Source organism: Lolium rigidum, chromosome 3, assembly GCF_022539505.1.
Source record: "Lolium rigidum isolate FL_2022 chromosome 3, APGP_CSIRO_Lrig_0.1, whole genome shotgun sequence".
NCBI lineage: Eukaryota > Viridiplantae > Streptophyta > Magnoliopsida > Poales > Poaceae > Lolium > Lolium rigidum.
The window spans coordinates 78,477,856-78,495,095 of record NC_061510.1 but is presented as its reverse complement, the minus strand read 5'-3'; the positions used below and the strand labels follow the sequence as shown (position 1 = coordinate 78,495,095).

At 53.7% G+C, this 17,240-nt stretch overlaps 2 protein-coding genes across 2 annotated transcripts; both read right to left on the bottom strand.

The window, feature by feature from the left end:
- Positions 1–1,309: 1,309 nt before the first annotated feature.
- LOC124695076 (lecithin-cholesterol acyltransferase-like 1) lies at positions 1,310–6,757 on the bottom strand. The gene is made up of 3 exons (XM_047227967.1): positions 6,390–6,757; positions 5,248–6,254; positions 1,310–1,474 (listed from the first exon to the last, which is right to left on the bottom strand). The coding sequence occupies exons 1-2, from the start codon at positions 6,755–6,757 to the stop codon at positions 5,306–5,308; spliced, it is 1,317 nt and encodes a 438-aa protein (XP_047083923.1). The 3' UTR covers positions 1,310–1,474; positions 5,248–5,305.
- Positions 6,758–8,793: 2,036 nt separating this feature from the next.
- On the bottom strand, positions 8,794–11,379 carry LOC124695075 (heptahelical transmembrane protein ADIPOR3). Its single transcript, XM_047227966.1, has 3 exons — positions 11,129–11,379; positions 10,017–10,338; positions 8,794–9,447 (listed from the first exon to the last, which is right to left on the bottom strand). Exons 1-3 carry the CDS (start codon positions 11,377–11,379, stop codon positions 8,794–8,796), a joined length of 1,227 nt encoding a protein of 408 aa, XP_047083922.1.
- Positions 11,380–17,240: the final 5,861 nt, after the last annotated feature.

Below are 17,240 nucleotides of genomic sequence, written 5' to 3'. Positions count from 1 at the left end.
TGAAACTATTGAACCAAGGTAAAAAGGATTCGGCCACTCGCTGCAATTATTACTCTCGCACTTTACTTACTTGTACTTTATTTATCTGCTATATCAAAACCCCCTGAATACTTGTTTGTGAGCATTTACAGTGAATCCTTCATCGAAACTGCTTGTCAATACCTTCTTCTCCTCGTTGGGTTCAACACTCTTATTTATCGAAAGTACTACGATACACCCCCTATACTTGTGGGTCATCATAGTCATCAGTACCAAATTTCTCCTCAACTGTTCGCATGACTCCGGCCACGAATTCACCTCATGCCTAAGACGATATGCCTTCAACCACAAAGCTGCATTACCTTCCATGTGCAAGGTGCAGGACACTAACCACAGCGAAGCATGAACATTGAAGAGCCTGAAGTAATCCAAGCACTTGCCCTTCCAAATGCGAGGTTTGTCGCCGCTGAAGCGAGGAAATGGCATCTTGAACTGGTGCTTAGTGTTGTCAATGCCTGATCCGGTTCTACCACCGCCAACGCCACCAGTACCACCGCCACTAGCGCCACGGCCGCCCATCAGTCCACCACCATCACTGGTGCCTCGCGGTGAGCCCATCATGGCACCGCTGGCCGCGCCTAAGTTTTTTGCCGTGGACACGCCTGGAGTGTCGCCCGTCCAAGTCACGCGCATTGAGTGGACGTGCCCGTGCCCGTGGCCCTGCGCTCGTCCGGGCCCGAGTCGTCTTCTTCTGGAGGTGGAGATCGCGCCCTGAGACGCTCCATCCCTTGGTTGATTTCGCGAGGCGCGCGTCGAGCAACGCGAACTGGCGCGCGGCGCCCGCGTGCAGCTTGGCACCGTCCTGCACCGCAGCGCCGATGAGGTCGATCTGGGCGATGAGTTGTTGCTGCGTGGTGTCGATGCACGTGACCCGGCCATGAGGAAGGTCGAGCCCCGCCCGGATCTCGGTGAGAGATGCGGCGGTGGTTGCTGCGGCCTCGCCCATCGCGTCGAGCACGTATTGGGTCTGCAGAGATGGCTTGGGTGGCACCGTGGTGACTCCTCTCCGAACCGAGTAAACCAGCTACCAGACTGACGAGAATCGAGCGCAGATCGAGGGTATCAAGCACTCAACCTCTGCTGTTTGCCGGGATTCTACAGCTCAAGGTCGGAAAATTGGGGAATCCCACTGAACCCTAGACCCGTGGAAACGAAACCCAAATCTGATACCAAATGTCACGCCCCCTTGCTGGTGTGATTGCCGGTGTGAGACTCTGATGTATGCCGGACTTGGAAGAGAAGAATAATAGAGGACGATGAACAAGAGACGGGAGAATTTGGGTTTTCTATTCCAAAGTCACAACAAGTTAGACTTGAGTACATTCGGGTGGTTATAAACTCCACCCCAACTCCTCGCAGACACAGCCAGGCACCAAGGCCCACCCCCGTCAGGTGCGCGCGCACACACACACTTTGTGCCTGACGCCAACTCATGCCTAAGGGCATCCACAATGTATGTGTTGAGTAACATAATGTATAGGCATAGGTTCCCGTGTTTTCTCAGGGTTGTACCTGTAATTGTACATGTGTCCGCCTATATATACATGAGCAGTCGGCCCTATTGGTGTTGTGCAATCTCCAATAACTCTTCTACATGGTATCAGAGACCCTTCGGGTCCTGACCTAGCCGCCGCCCTCCTCTCCCCTTGGGCGCCGCCGCTCCCAACCCTAGCAGCCGCCCCTCTCCACCCCCGGGCGCCGCCGGCCCCCCATCTTCCACCGCCGCCTCTCCCCACCCCAATCCTAGCCGTAGCCGCTTCCGCCCCTACCACCACCACCGCTTCCACCATGGAACGCTTCGACTCCTCCGGCTCCAGTTTCAACTCCTCCGGCTCCGGCAGCAGCAACCCCTTCGCCGGCCCCTCCGTCGCCGTCATCCGCGACATCCCCATTGCCGAGCGCGTGCCGGTGAAGCTCTCCACCACCGGTGCCAACTTCTTCCCGTGGAAGACGTACTTCGGGCTGCTCTTCCGCGAGTATGATATCCTCGATCACGTCGACGTCACTATCGACCTCCTCGCCATGCCGCACGACCCCGAGTGGCTCGCCATCGACGCCACCATCAACCGCTAGTTCTACGAGACCGTCTCCAACGACATCTTTCGCACCGTCGTCCGTGACGGCGACTCCGCCCACACGGTCTGGGCTAAGATCACCGGCCTCTTCACCGACAACAAAATCCAGCGAGTCACCTTCCTCCGCAGGGAGTTCTTCGGCACCCACCGTAACGACCTCTCTCGACGAGTACGCCCTCAAGCTGAAGAGTCTCTCTGATGAGCTCCGTGACTTGGAGTTCCCGATCGATGACAAGATCATGCTCTCCACCCTGTCGGCGGGTCTCGGCGAGGATCTCAGCAATGCCGCCTCCAACCTCACGCTCCTCACCACGCCCAACTTCGAGCAGGCCGTGGCCTACCTGCGCCTCGAGGAGCGCCGCCTCAAGCATCTCCGGGCTCGGTCGGCCCCCACCGCCTTCGTCGCTGGCTTCTCCCGTGTTGCCCAGACTCCCGCGCCCCTGCGCCTCGTCCCATGGGTCCGCCGCCGGGTTTCCCCGCCGCCGGCCAGCCTCCCGGTCAGACCGGACCGTGGACCGGCCAGACCGGCCCCTGGACTGGCCACGATGGCGCCCAGGCCGGCCAGACCGGCCCCTGGACCGGGCAGCCGGCTCCTTCTGGCGGTAGCCACCGCGACCGTCGTCGCCGTGGCGGTGGCAACGGCGGTGGCAACGGTGGCGCCAATGCCACCGCCCCCGCGCCTCGTCCTCTGCAGTACACCGCCCCTCCGCCATGGACTGTCGGTCACAACCCGTGGACCGGGGTTGTTCACGCCTACTCCATGCCCGTGCCGCGCGCCCCCTACCCGGGCATTATGGGGCTGCGTCCAGCCACCCACCAGGCGTTCTACGCGGCGCCCCAGCCTGCCCCGGCCTACGCCGCCCCCCCGGGCGCGACCCCGTGGGATCCTCGCGCTCCCGACCGCCTTCCGCAGCGCCCTCCGCTGGGGCGTATGGTGGCGGTGGCGACTGGTTCATGGACACCGGTGCTTCCGCGCATATGGCTGCGCACCCCGGTAACCTCTCATTTTCTACACCCACTTCCACTTCCTCTCGCATTGGCAACGGTCATGCTCTTCGTATTACTCACACTGGTTCTGTCTCTTTTTCTTCCACTTCCACTCCTCTCTCTCTTCATAACGTTGTTGTTTCTCCTGACTTGATAAAAAATGTTTTTCCCGTTAAGTCTTTCTGTCGTGATAACCCTGTGCCTGTGGAATTTGACGCTTTTGGTTTCTATGTCAAGGATGGTCGTACCCGGATGCTCCTCCACCGATATGACAGCCCCGACGATCTCTACCCCGTTGGCGCGGCCTCCACCACCACCGGCCGCCCACTCGTCCTCTCCGCCGGTGTCGATCTTTGGCACGCCCGTCTTGGCCATCCTAGCTCCGCCACTCTGCGTCAAATAATGCAAGGCTTCTCCTTTACTTGTAATAAAATGGATGCCCACTCTTGTGAAGCATGTCGTCTAGGCAAACATGTTCGCCTTCCATTTAGTTCATCCTCCACAATCGCGTCTTTTCCGTTTCAACTTATTCATAGTGATGTTTGGACCTCGCCGGTTCCGAGTAATTCTGGTTATAATTATTATCTTGTGATTCTTGATGATTACTCGCATTTTGTATGGACTTTTCCCTTCGCCGTAAATCAGATGTTGCCGCCACCCTCACCGCCTTCTTCGCCTTCGTCTCCACTCAGTTCGGTCGCCCCATCCACGCCTTACAAGCCGACAACGGCAAGGAGTTCGACAACATCACCATTCGCTCACTTCTCGCAACCCACGGCGCCGTCTTTCGCCTCACGTGTCCATACACTTCTTCACAGAACGGCCGTGTCGAACGGATGCTTCGTACCCTCAACGACTGCGTCCGCACCCTTCTGTTCCACGCCTCCATGCCCCCGCGATTCTGGCCGGATGCCCTCGCCACGGCGACTCTCCTCATCAACATCCGCCCGTGTCGTGTGCGTTGGTCCTACACGCCGCATCACCTCCTCTACGGTGTGCCGCCCGTCTATGACGACCTTCGCATCTTCGGCTGCAGGTGTTATCGTAATACCGCTGCCACCGCCGCGCATAAGCTTGCGCCGCACTCTCTCCATTGTGTGTTTCTCGGCTACCCCGCCAACACCAAGGGCTACCGCTGTTACGACCCGGTCTCTCATCGTGTACTCACTTCCCGGCACGTGTACTTTGACGAGTTGGTTTTTCCGTTTCAGCAGGGACTCTTGGCGCCACCTCCGACGACGCCCCCGGCGCCCGCTGGCCCCCTCTGCGCCGGCCCCGCCTGGTCCCTCGGCGTCTCTGTCGCCCTCGGCGCCCCCGGCGCCCCCGTCGCCCCGTCGCCCGAGGCGTCACCGGCGCCCTCATCGCCCGCGATGCCCGAGGTGCCTCCGGCGCCCCCGTCGCCCGCGGCGTCTCCCTCGGCCGCCTCCTCGGCCGCCGCGCCGCCCGCCTCGCCGCCCGTCGCTGCGGTCCCTGGGCCCATGCTCACCCGCGCACGTGCATGCGTGCGGCGGCCGTCTACACGCTACCCCGCCGACCGGTACGTCCGCACGGTGCTTCGGTCCGCCGCGTCCGCCTTCTCGGGCCGCGGCAGCGGCGTCTCGCCGCACGACGGCGGAGTTCCTCCCACCCGCCGACCCGGCCCAGCGCCCGGTTCGGCCGGTTTTCCGACCGGCCAACCCGGCGCGCCGCCCGGTTCTCCGCCCGGTCTGCGGCCCGGCCTGCCGCCCGGTCCGACCGGCCCCCGGCCGACCCACCCGGCCCGCCCAGCGTGCCGCCCGGTTCTCCGCCATGTGTTGCCAAATCTGACACGCTATAGTTATATAGCGTGAATGCCAAATTGCTAGATTTGCCACAACTTGATGGTTCCCAAATATTTTTAAGATGGGTCCCACTACAGGGAAGAAGTAAACTAAAATATCATCAATCTCTCTCCTATACTACCTCTCATCCTCACATTTCTCAACACGTATACAGCCAACATGCAAACAACTATATTTTAATCCCTCATCTCAATTTGGCATCGGAGCAAGTAGATGCTCCGGTTCCCTCTTTTCATCATTTTAGAACCACGCTCACAATGTAAGGAACTAGTTCCAAAAACCAAAAGGATAATTTGGAACCACTTTTGGCTATAGATTGTGGATGCTCTAAGGTGTCACAGCTTCAGCGGTGACAAATTTCCACAAGTAACATCGCTCAAAGCATTAAAGAACTTGCACTCTCAATCTCTTCTCTCCAACCGGGACCTGCATATTGGTCTGCACTTCAATCTTCGGATAGAGTTTTGCAGTTCTACCGGCGTTGAGTATTTCATCAAGCACTTTCTTGAGAGCGAAACCAACGCTGAAGAAGTCACTGTGATGAACACCGGGCAACCTGAGCACCTTCAAAACCTGGCCCTCCACCCCAGACCACTCCTTCTCGATTGCCTCCAGGCTCACCATGTTTATGTCGCCATCGCCGTCCCCGTACACTACCTCTGGGGCGCCCACGAACCCGTCTTCCCCATACACGAATGTCTCCGGCGTGCTGACGCCGACTCCGATGATGCTGGTCACCGGCACCATCGGCGCCGGGAGCGCCTCCCACATCGGCAGCACCCGCGTCACGTATGGCCGGACTCCCTCCGGGAAGCCGATGGCATTGAGGAAGCCGACGATGTTATATGCCGTGTAGGTCACGTTGTTGGCCACCACCAGCGGCCGGTCACCGAACACCATCGGCGTGGGCAGGCGCCAGAGCGCGCTCTGCTGGCTCCGCCCCAGGCGGATCCTGGACGGCCGCGCGAGGTTCGGCAGGCCGAGGTCCATGCCTGCGGCGAGGATGTCCATCCCCTCCGCGAAGCCGCCGAGCGCGGCAGCGACGAAGACGACGCGCTTGACGTATCGCCGGCGCCAGGCGAGCGGCCGGCCGAGGAGGAACTGGTACACGAGCGCGCAACCGAAGCTATGCGGGACGAGGACGACCGGCAGGTTCTCGTTGAGCGAGCTCGCCATTTCGATGAGGCGCGCGAGGGCGGCGAAGTAGCGGGCGCCCTCCGCTGACCGGTGGCCGCGCGGCGCGACGGAGTAGCGGAAGTCGTACGGCGCGCCGAACAGGCTCTCGCCGTCGCGGTAGCCTACGGCTTCCAGCTGCCGCACCAGCGGGTCCCACCTGTCATTGGCACAGATTTGATGCTCCAATCATGTCAGTCCAGCTCCAGCAATTCTTACCGTATGAAGCAGCAACTGAATCGATCGAGTGAGTTTGGAAGTGTACAGGTGGACGGTGGTGGACGGACAGACTCACCCAATTAAGCCGCGCGTGGAGGCGAAGAACGGGACCCGGGTCACGACGCCGGCGGCGTTGCCGTAGTCGTCGGCGACGGCGTCGTAGACGACGCTCATCTGGTCAGTGAAGCACGTGGCCTGGTGCGGGTCGTCCATGGCCGTGTGGTTGATAGGCCACAGCCGGAACCACCCTTTCCCCTTCCGCGCGCCGCAGACAGGCGTCGGCGGCTCGTACGCCACCGTCAGCTGCGCCTCGAGCTGGTTCGCCGCGTAGCCGGGCACAAGCACGACCGGGTACAGGCTCTTGGCGTCGCCGGCGGAGTGGGAAAGGAGCGGCCGCAGGGTGCCCAGCAGCACGGCCACGGCCACGAGCCGATACAGATCCATGTGAGTGATATTTTGCGACAGAGGCATGTGCCACGGAAAATAGCAGTAGTGTTGTCTGTCCAGAAGAAAAAAACGAACCAACCGGTGCCATCGATCTCGGCCCGTCAAATTTTACGTCGATGACAGGCCAGCAGGCAGACACTTGGAAATGTTTCTCTGTGGGTGCTAGGCTTCTGCTAAAAATTCGTCGTGTATACTAGTTTTTTTTTTATACGCTCATCCTCTGCAACAACGCACCACCCTAATGGCACTATGGATTCACACAGCCAAAAAAACAAGAAAAAGAAAACTAAGAAACAAAAGTCCCGCTATAGTATCTCGGGCCTACCAACAGCAATACATCCACCGCCAAGGCAACACCTGAATCACAGACTCTTTAAAAACGACGCCATCAAGGTGGGAACAGTGCTCAAACACCGTCATCGCCCGATCAAAGATCTTAGGTTTTCACCCTCAAGATAGTCCTCGCTCTTAAAACAATGCCTCCACCAAGGTCATGGCCAGGCACAACCAATTAAGGTCAGACCTTGGGTTTTCACCCTGAAAGGTAGGACTCTGCACTTCACCTGTGTTGTCGCCCCCGCTTTCATACCGCTGCTGTGAAGCCCGGAACACCAAGCAAGTCCCTCAACAGCGCAGAGACTTGAACCTCCCTTAGTTAGTCCTCCCCTCTGGCCTTCATTAAATTCTCTTTTCCCGACTTTCATCATGGATCCATAGTCACTTGATGTCAACACAGAAAAAGAGCTTCGCACCGCTCCCTCCAGAACCAATCGATCGGAATAAAAACATGGGTGCGCACGACCGAATACCTCCGATCCAGCAAATTCCAGGCAAAATCACTGTTACATTCGTCGGCGGAGCCTTCCGGAACTCAACACTCCGGCCAGATCACGAGTCCAGGCCTCCGGTAGGTCCTCCTCTTCACGCAAAAGAGATCCTAGGACCGCCGCCTTTATTCAGGTTGGACCCCTACGTCGGCGACCATCCTGGGCTAGCCACTCCAACCCTCCACCGGCGACACCATCGCCGGCTTCCAAACTCCTCCATATCGCCGCCGGAACGCGGTGATAGATCAAAAGATCCACCACCACCAACCGCAGGCCGATCCTCTCCGGCGAAGAAGAGGATCACCTCCACCGTCGAACCCAAGGCTGCTGCCCCGGACGTCCTCGTACCGCAGGAGAAGCCCAAGATCATCGCCCCTCACCGGTGAGAGGCGGAGGGAAAGGCGATGTCCGCCTCCACCAGCCACCACCGCCGGCATGCCGCCGATGGGAGGCGGGGAGGCCGCCGCCCGCAGCTGGATCGTCCCCGGGAGGACCGCCGCCGCCCCTCCATCCTCGTCCGACCGCCGCCGCCTCGGGAGGTGGAAGGGCCGCCGCCGCGTGAGAGACTCCTTGGCCGCCGTTCCCGATGCGTCACGAGGGAAGGCCCCCGCCGCCGCCACGCCCCGAGATCTTTGCCCCGGCGGCGCTGCCGGCGACGGCGGCAGCGGGAGGGTTGGGAGGCGGGGTGCGGGAGGCTAGGGTTGGGGGGTGCGGGAGTCAGAAACTAAGATCAATAATAATTTACCAGTAGTCGAGCTATGAGTGCACCGGCTATCCCAGCAAAATAAAAACAAATCTACGGGTGTCAAGGATCTCAGCCTTCCAAATAGCATCACACTGATGTCCAGCGGGCAGGCGCGCAATCCTTCGCCATGCTTCTACTGGGTGTCAGGTTTCTGATACAACATCGTTTTGATGTGTCATGTGCAAGGGTGTGAACAGAAACTGCAATCAATTGCTACAAGGCTTCTTTATCACATCGTCATTGAACAGCATAAGACAATATCGTAAGCACCAATCTTCAATAAAGGTTGCTGAATATAATCACCTTAATACCTGGTATCAGTTGTCTATTCTTGGTATACTATACAATTTACAATTGACCAGCATATATGTTCCTCTGCCCAAATTCAGCAGCCCTCTATTGGCTACTGAGACACAGCACACAAACAACAAATCTATCCATGACCTGTAGCGGAAGAACTTTTAGCAGCCTCGCTGATCTCTCCATTGAAGGTACAGTAACCCTGCATTGTAGTGAGTGTACGCTCCAGCAACTACCAAGACATGGAAGAGCTGGTGGCTGTGCCCAGCAATGTCAAACTTCCCAGGCATCCAGCGCTCAGGCACCCGAGTTGCGTACACCAATGCTCCAATCCCATAGAAAAGGCCCATCAAAATTTCATATCCGGTAGTGTGCAACGCCTCCGGTTGGTCCCAAAAGAGGATCAACTTGTGGAAGACAGGGATCACACCCGATGCTCCCATGCCAAAGAAGAGGCACGCTCGTATGACTCGGAACTCAGGGTTCTGGAAGACTGGGAGCAGGGAAAAGGCAATAGTGGCTACTCCTAAAATAGTTATGCAACTGAGGTAAAGGTTGCAAAAGAAAGGGTGGCACATGAAAGAGTAGTATACTGGAGGGTAGAAGGATGTGGCGATAAGAGCAGCAATGCCTGCATAATCAAGCCGGAGCATAACATATGCAAGGCGGCGAGAGTGACATGAGAGAAGGTGGCATGTGCTGCTGGCAAGAAGGCAAAACATGGCTCCTCCCAAGAATGCAAAGAACGGCCACCTAGAGATCGGCCTAATAAAGTGTGGTGCAAGCAAATTTGCTACATCATCCTTCATGTTTTCCTGCACAGATGAAAATTGATGCTTGTTATGTCACAAGTTATCAGCACATCAGTTAAAAACAACTGGTATATATAAGTCATGTATTGCAAAACACAATATGCATAGAATCTAATGAGGATTGGATGGATTTCCATGAAATATACATAAAGGGGCAATTGGTATGTTCTTACATAAAGCCATAATGCCCTGATGATATAAGTAAAATATTTTTATTTGTTCTCTGTATGTGTACCAAGTACCAACAACAGTGGCTTGCATCTAAATACAGTAAGTTTTGAGATGGGCAAACGATGTATACTAAATAAAGGTTCTTAGTTTCGTGAACACGCAAATTTCTTTCCAGTAACCTACTACTAACTAGCAGAATTTAAGATTCTTTTTACTGATAGCATCTACAAGTCAAATCTTGTTCAATGTCAGCTTAAACTGTCTTAATTTGGTCAAAACTCAAAAGTCAGACACAATCAGCCAGATTGGGCATACCTAGAATAAAATACAAATCTAAATGGCTTTGATTTAATAGTCCATCAACAGAATGAAACAAAATAGATATTTTGTTGATAACTTACAAGAACTGAAAGATTAGTTTCATTGGAATGGGTAAATCTGTGCGGCAAGCAACTCGAGAGTAACTCCAAGAGACGCCAACGAGATACTGACGGAAGCACGTCAATAGAATTCCATGAGGTCCTCAAGTCATCCGTCATCTTTTGTAAATCGGAAAAGTTAGGTAGTGAAGGAAGGCATGCCGCAAGCTCTGCCTGAATCTTATGAAGATCAGCATTCCGCAGCATTTCCGGTAAATGCTGCAGGCTCTGAAGATCGACACTTGGAACTTTTGTTGCGGTGTATATGGTCAAAGCAAGGAAGATGAAGAATCCTATCAAGTGCCTGAAATACACACATGAAAGATGGTTTATTAGATCGGAAAAATTCTACAAAATTCATACTCTGTGAAATCATCGGTAGATAATAACCACACAGAAGTTCGCCAGCCATAATTTCCTGGAATTGTTATGTCAATAACTACAGTACATAATGCAGATAAGGGGACTTAACCAAATGAACGTCATCATTTTGACAGATTAATACGCAACAGAGACAAGGAAAGACACAATTGAAGTTCATGGTTCAGTTCAACGTATAATCCATCGAAAGGGCACTTGTTAGTTAATTGGTGGTCTTCCCCTCTTAGCTGACATGAATAAATGCTTTCAAGTTCAGAGTTGGTGCCAATTACAATTAAAAAAGTTCAGAGTTGTGCCAGAAAAATCATTTCCAGTGCTGAACTTGCTCAAGCGTCTTCTTCCATCAGAATGAATTTAACTTTGAAGCTAAGATTCAGTGAGCTGAAATCAAATGATTGCACTGGAAACAGGCGGAGCAATTCTTGGTTCCTAGCAAGCCGCCTCTCTTTTGTACTAGCCATATTTACAGAGCTGAACAGATTGCGTGCTTGGCTGAATCGCCTTAGAGACGAGGTAATAAAACTGTAGATCAATTGATAGATTGAAACGCGCAATGTTTCTAGGTTGGGGCTAGAGATAAAACAATTGTCATCAGGGCTACATCTCTAGGGGATTGATGGTAGAATTTACTTGGAATCTAAGATAATCACGCATGGCAGGAAAACAAAAAGCAATCCGATGGAGCAATAAGAGAGGTGTTTGAAATTACTTACGTCCAGACGTTGAGGGTCTCGTTGTGGATGGAGAAGGCGGAGAGGAGCACCTGCGGTAGCGGCCACTCGCAGCGGTAGTGGCGCAGGATGTACTCGTTGTCCCGCATGTAGGCCGGCAGCGCCCGGTACTCGACGAGGCCGTAGCGCCTCCCCTTCTTGCCCTGCTTCCCCTTCTTTTCCTCCTCCTCCTCCTCCTCTTCCCCCAGCATCGGGCCCTCCACCTCCGCCTCCTCCACCGCCGCCATCGCCATCGTCGTCGCCGAAGGGAAGAAAGAGGACCGGGAGAGAGAGGGCCGGGCCCGGGCGGTTGCTATGCCGGATGGATGCCGCCCCGTTCGAATATTCGCCGCACGCTAACTCGACGACGACGAGGAGGACGAGGAGGAGCTGGTTGGTTGGTTGTATCGCGTCGGGGCGCTTGGGTTGCGTCGGCCCGTCGATCTCGGCGAGGTGGTCGCGCCTGGGTGCGTCCCCTTCACCCCAGATTTAGCAGGCTGTGCGTTTTGGGATTTTAGTTGGTTGGTGTTGCCGGCGCCATGCCATCTATGCGACCGGTTGCGGTGTGGACGAGCCGGGCAGGTCGTCTCGTACGGGGGCCCGCCCGGCCCGTGTCACGGATCCGAAGTGACATACACGCTTCCGGGAAAAACGAAGCGTGCGGGGTTGTTAAAGCTGTCGCATCTCGCATGCAAAGGGACGTGTTACCAAAAACCTTCCCTCACTATTTTTTCATTGGGAAAAAATTGGCCAGAGGATACCGTTATTTTCGGTCCTTTGCCAAAACAAACTATAAAAACATATATTTGCCCAGTATCATTATAATTTGTGGTATAATTGCCAAAACACACTTTATTACCAAAAATGGAAAGTTTTGACTTATCTCAGCCAGAAGTACAATCTTGCCCTTTGGAAAATGGAAAACGCTTTAAAACCTTCGGAGGATCCTACGCTGGCTGCCTCCGGCCCGAGCGCTCGCCACGCGTCCCTCCGGGTGAGAGACAACAATAGGTGACCCCACCACGTTTAGATTCATTTTTTTCCGCATCGTCTCCTTCACTGAATATTTTTCCCTTTTTCCCGTGTCTCTCTCTGCTCGATCCCTCACGCGCAGACTCCCGCGCTGCCGTGCCATGCTCCGTCCGCGCCGCCGGTCCGTGCTCCGTCGCGCGCTGCAGAGCCGCCGTGCTGTCCGTCGCGCGCCGCCGTGCCATGCTCCGCTCGCGCCGCCGGGCCGTGCTCCCGTCGCGACGCAGTTTCCATGGGGAGGACTCGATCTCGTCGCTCCTGCTCGCCGTGGGTAGCGACGGCGGTTACCGGCGACACCCCGCACCTCCACCTCCCGCGCCGCCGCAGTTTCCATGTGGAGGCCTCGATCTTGTCACTCCTGCTCATCGTGGTTGGCGACATCCCGAACGGCCGGCAGCACCTCGCGCCTCCTTGTTGGCTGCACAACGTCGCCTCGGCCCCTCACGCGTAGATTCCCACGCCGCCGCGCTGTGCTCCGTTGTGCGCTGCGAGCACGACGGCCGTCCGAAATTGTGGCTTAGATCTCGTCGGTCCTACTCGCCGCGGGCGGCGACATCGGATGTGGCAGTCAAGGTGAGGATCCCGCACCTGGTGGAGGTTGGAGGTGGCGATTGAGCTGCGCGTGCGGCGGAAGAAGGCCGTTGGGGCACTCCTTGCAGCCGAGTCCACCTTCCACCGCCCTAGCTGCAAGGTCGACACCATCTCGGCTCGTAGGATGCTGCAAACTGCCCCGCTTGCTCTGCCCTTTCATCTTGCCGCCGGCTGCCCCAAAAACCACGAGCCATAGCAGGGACGGGTTCCCTATCCCATGGCCAGACGAGATCGGCGGGGCCGGTGGTGTACCTTTTTGCGGTGGTCGAGGACAGTGCTTGGTCCACTAGATGTGCTCGGCGCCAGTGATGGTCCTGGAGGAGACTGGCATTGAGGACGACGGGGTCACTCATCGTGCATTGGTGTGTGCTATAGGCTGAACGGGATTTGCATGCTACAAAGGATGCGGTGTCGCGCCTGCTAATTCATGCCGACTATGCTGCAATAGCAGTTCAACGCTGCATCGAGCGGCGGTAGCCGATGTTACAAGGTTCGGGCAGCGGTGGACCGGGGACCTACCATGGGTGACGAAAATGCCACGAGCAACGTCGAGTAGTGCTTCCAGGGGCCTTGGGTGGTGCTACCACTGCTGAGTGCTGGTGCTGCGAGCCAAGGTCAAAATTGCGGCTAAGGGTGACGGCAATGCTACCACCTGCGTTCGGTGTTGCTACCATCTTTTGGAGGAGGTGCTGCAAAAGACAAAACGGTAATACTGCCAACAACCCACGATAATGCTACCATCGTGTGGCGGAGGTGCTGCAAAGGACAAATGGTAATGCTGCCAACTACCCATGGCGATGCTACAAACAGATCGATGGATCTGTGCGCAAGCAGCAAGTGAGGTGCTGCCAGCCGGAGTTGGGATGATGTCGGCGGTGCACCGGCGACTAGTATTTAACGATGCTACAATAGTATAAATTTTTTGCTGCAAATATTTTGTGGTTCTGCTACTTTAGTACATTTTTGTTGCTACAAGGATTCCAGCGATGTATCCGGCGAGATCCACGTCCGACGGATCATTTTTATTTACTCCTAGTCGAACCGTTTTTTACTTCAATGAAGAAAAAGCGGAACTTTTTTTGCTGCCACGAAACAAAGTCTGAACAACTCGCAACTCTCCTTCTATTTTTAATCGAACCGTTTTTTGCTTCAATGAAGCAAAAGCGGGGTCTTTTTTGCTGCGATGAAGCAACATCAGGATTTTTGGCTAAAAGTGGACACATGGCGCTGAGGGAAGCAGGAGGCTGGAACAATTCTAACCTGGAGGATCCTCAGCAGTATGCTTGAAAAATACGCCCAGAATTATTTCTATCCCAACCGTTCTCTTATCCTAGTAACCACGAAGGGGATGAACAAGACGAACAGGATGAACCCTAGCAGGTGCCCCTACTCCATCGGGCTGGCCGCCCTGCCACCGCGGTCCCCAACGCCGGCTATCTCCGCCGGCAAGGCCGCCTCCTCGTCCGCCCCTTCCTCCTTGTTACCCCCGTCAAGAGTTGCCGGCCAGGTGCAGCGCCCGTGCTGTGCAAAGTCTGATTTTTTTTTCTTAAGATGCTTTTTTGCCTGGATGATACTACTAGGCCGCACAAATCAGAGCTCCTAGTGTACTTGCAGTGAACGCAGATGAAAATACGAATGTTGATCCTACTTTTTACTCATCGCTAGCAGCTCCCTGACGAGGAACTTGGCTGGCGCATCCTCTCGGGTGGTGCGTCCTATCCTTGTGCTAGGCAAAACAAGATATTGATACGTACAACCTCTATTGGTGCAGAAAATTCAGTTAGAGAAAAAAAATCGACACAAGATATGTTTGATATGTTTTAGCAAATCTTTACCTACTAATAAAGGAAGGAAGGTTTCTCCCCCTTTTTTCGTCCGTTTTTCTCTTGCCCCTATTTGTTAATCACAATTACTGGTGATGCCACCGGTTAATAAGTGTGTCACGTCGATGCCTCCTTGTGTTCTTGTCTCGATGGCTAACTGGGCTCAATCACCCTCCCGCGTACACATAGGTGAAGGCCCAACATCAACCAAGCCGGGACGTCCGTTTCCATGGTAACCACTTGAGCTTGCCTAACGTATAAAAACTATAAATCCATCGTTAAAATAGTACCACCTCGGTAAACTATACATAGTTTTGACGGCTTATATACGCAAGTTCCTTGGATATAAACAAGCCGTCCTGAATCCTGAAAAGATGAGACAACAAGAAAGAAAGGAAAGCTGGGTTGGGTGCAGAAATCGAAGGATGAGTATATGTTGGCTACTGCATGGACGGATATAATAATGCATCGATTAAACCGAGATGGCCGGCGCAAAACTGATCAGGGTTATCGAGCCTACCCATGGGCTGTCCGGAACATGATGCATGAGTTGATGCGAGCGAGGAGCTGGCTTGCAGGAGGCAATTCAATCTCTATGCCGTCAATAAAGTGAAATACCGATCTAGGGCAGAACAACCAAGATCAACGGAGATTGTGGGGATTACCGATCGCGCATTCCTTATCGGCTTGTCGCCGAACATACCGAGCCGAGGCATGGTGGCCTCCGCGAGCTGCCCAACATCTTGTCCGGCTCCAAACTGACCTCGTCCTCGTAGCGCTTGTCGCTGGCCGCGTGCCTCCTCAAGTATTGACTGCCCATACCGGCTCATGCAGAGACACCCTCCACGCCAATGTCCTACACTAAAAAGGTAACTTCTAATTATTTGAATTTTGTTTCCACATACACATATCATGCCTTTGAATGATTTGGAGGTTAAGGAATTTTTTTATAGGGTTTTTGGTTCATTTCCACACCATTAGAAACGTTCCAACTTTTCAGTAGCTCAAGATTAACTGTCCGATCATACTACTCAGGAACATAGACCCCGCTAATGGATTTTGCAACGGCACAACGTTTGTCGTGCGCAAAACTCAAACCAAGTAAAGGTTGGATTGCGTCAGTATTTTCGTTGCAAGGCACGAACAAATTTCCTATCTATACCACAACATAGCCACATACTCGTCTCCTTGTTGTGTATATCCATTTGTCTCGTCTTCGGAGAGACGCGTCCGTACTGGCTTATTTCCCCTCGACCGAATATCGTTGATGCAATTCGTGCGTGGATCCCCTTCGTGTGGCGATTAGTGATGTGTGATGCTGGTTGATATCCCGCCATGCACACGGTGATGCTTGTGTGGGAGTTTTCACTTTTGTGAAGGATTTTATGGATTCGAGTTTTTTACGGAGAAGCCATCAAAGGCGGGGAGCTTTAGTTCTATTTTTAAAGTGAACATATTTTATTCATCCGCAGCAACGCGCGGGCATTGTCCTAGTGTATAACTAAATTTAGCTTTCCGTTTTAGGCTAAACAATGTGTTTTGGCATATATACCAAAGAATTATAATGGTACTGTGCAAAGACACGTTTTAGTGACGTGTTTAGCTAAAGAAATGAAAATAACAGCGTCCCCTAGCCAATTTTCCCTTTTTATTTTTATTAGCCACAACAAAAAAAATTGGTTAAAGGGATGTTTTTGGTGGCTAAAGAGCCATTTGATATGAAACGGTAGTCGTTTTCGGTATCGCGTGACCTAAAGTTATATCACAAATTTTCCTATCCTGCTAGTTTTTTTCCAAGCGATCTAACAAAGGATCGAATTTCATTATCATGGGAGATAACGAAACCATGTCCAGTTAAGTACAAACGTAAAACACAAACAGCAAAACAAAAATGTCGTCCTAATGCTAGAGTTTAAACTGGATCAACCGAAAGGAACTAGACATATTATTTTACAGGACCAATAATAGGAGGGAGCTAGCAAAGCGAAAAGACCAGAACCACACAAGAGCCCGCAGCACGCGCCAGGACAAACAACAGCTTCAGATAGAGGAATATGCCATAAACAAAACTCCACCTCAGGCGTTGCCACAAGCTTCCTTATCTTCCTCAGGTTTCTTATCAGTTGCTCACTCGTCTCTGACAGATGAGTGAGCATCAGCGAAGGAAATTCATGCCGTTGTAGATCTGATTTTAGGATGGCTAACCCGACATTTAGCAGGCTGGCTCAGCTAAAACCCATAAAAAGTAGGTAGACCAACCCAACAAAAACCATAAAAAGTAGGTAGCCGACTTAAATTCCGAGTAAGAAACTACTTGCCAATTGTATCTCTATAAGACTGTTTGATCAACACAGACAAGATCCAGCTTAAACCAAGATAATCACAAGATTTAAAAAAGGCAAACAAAAATCAGAAGATTTAACCAATATATCCGCCTCAGGCATCACATGCGCACGAACTGGGCCAAAAACCAGAATCTGAAGCCTGGATACCACTTTTGGGTGTCTTGTTCACAGCATGAAGACCAACAAAAACTTTTTTCCACCGGCTCCGGCGTGACGATGCCGATGATCCGGCTCAGGTGAGAGGTCACATTTCTTATGCTAGACGCGCCGGTTCGGAAAGTCAGTAGCGCGTCATTCGGGGATGTACAGTCCTTGTGCTCGTCTCTG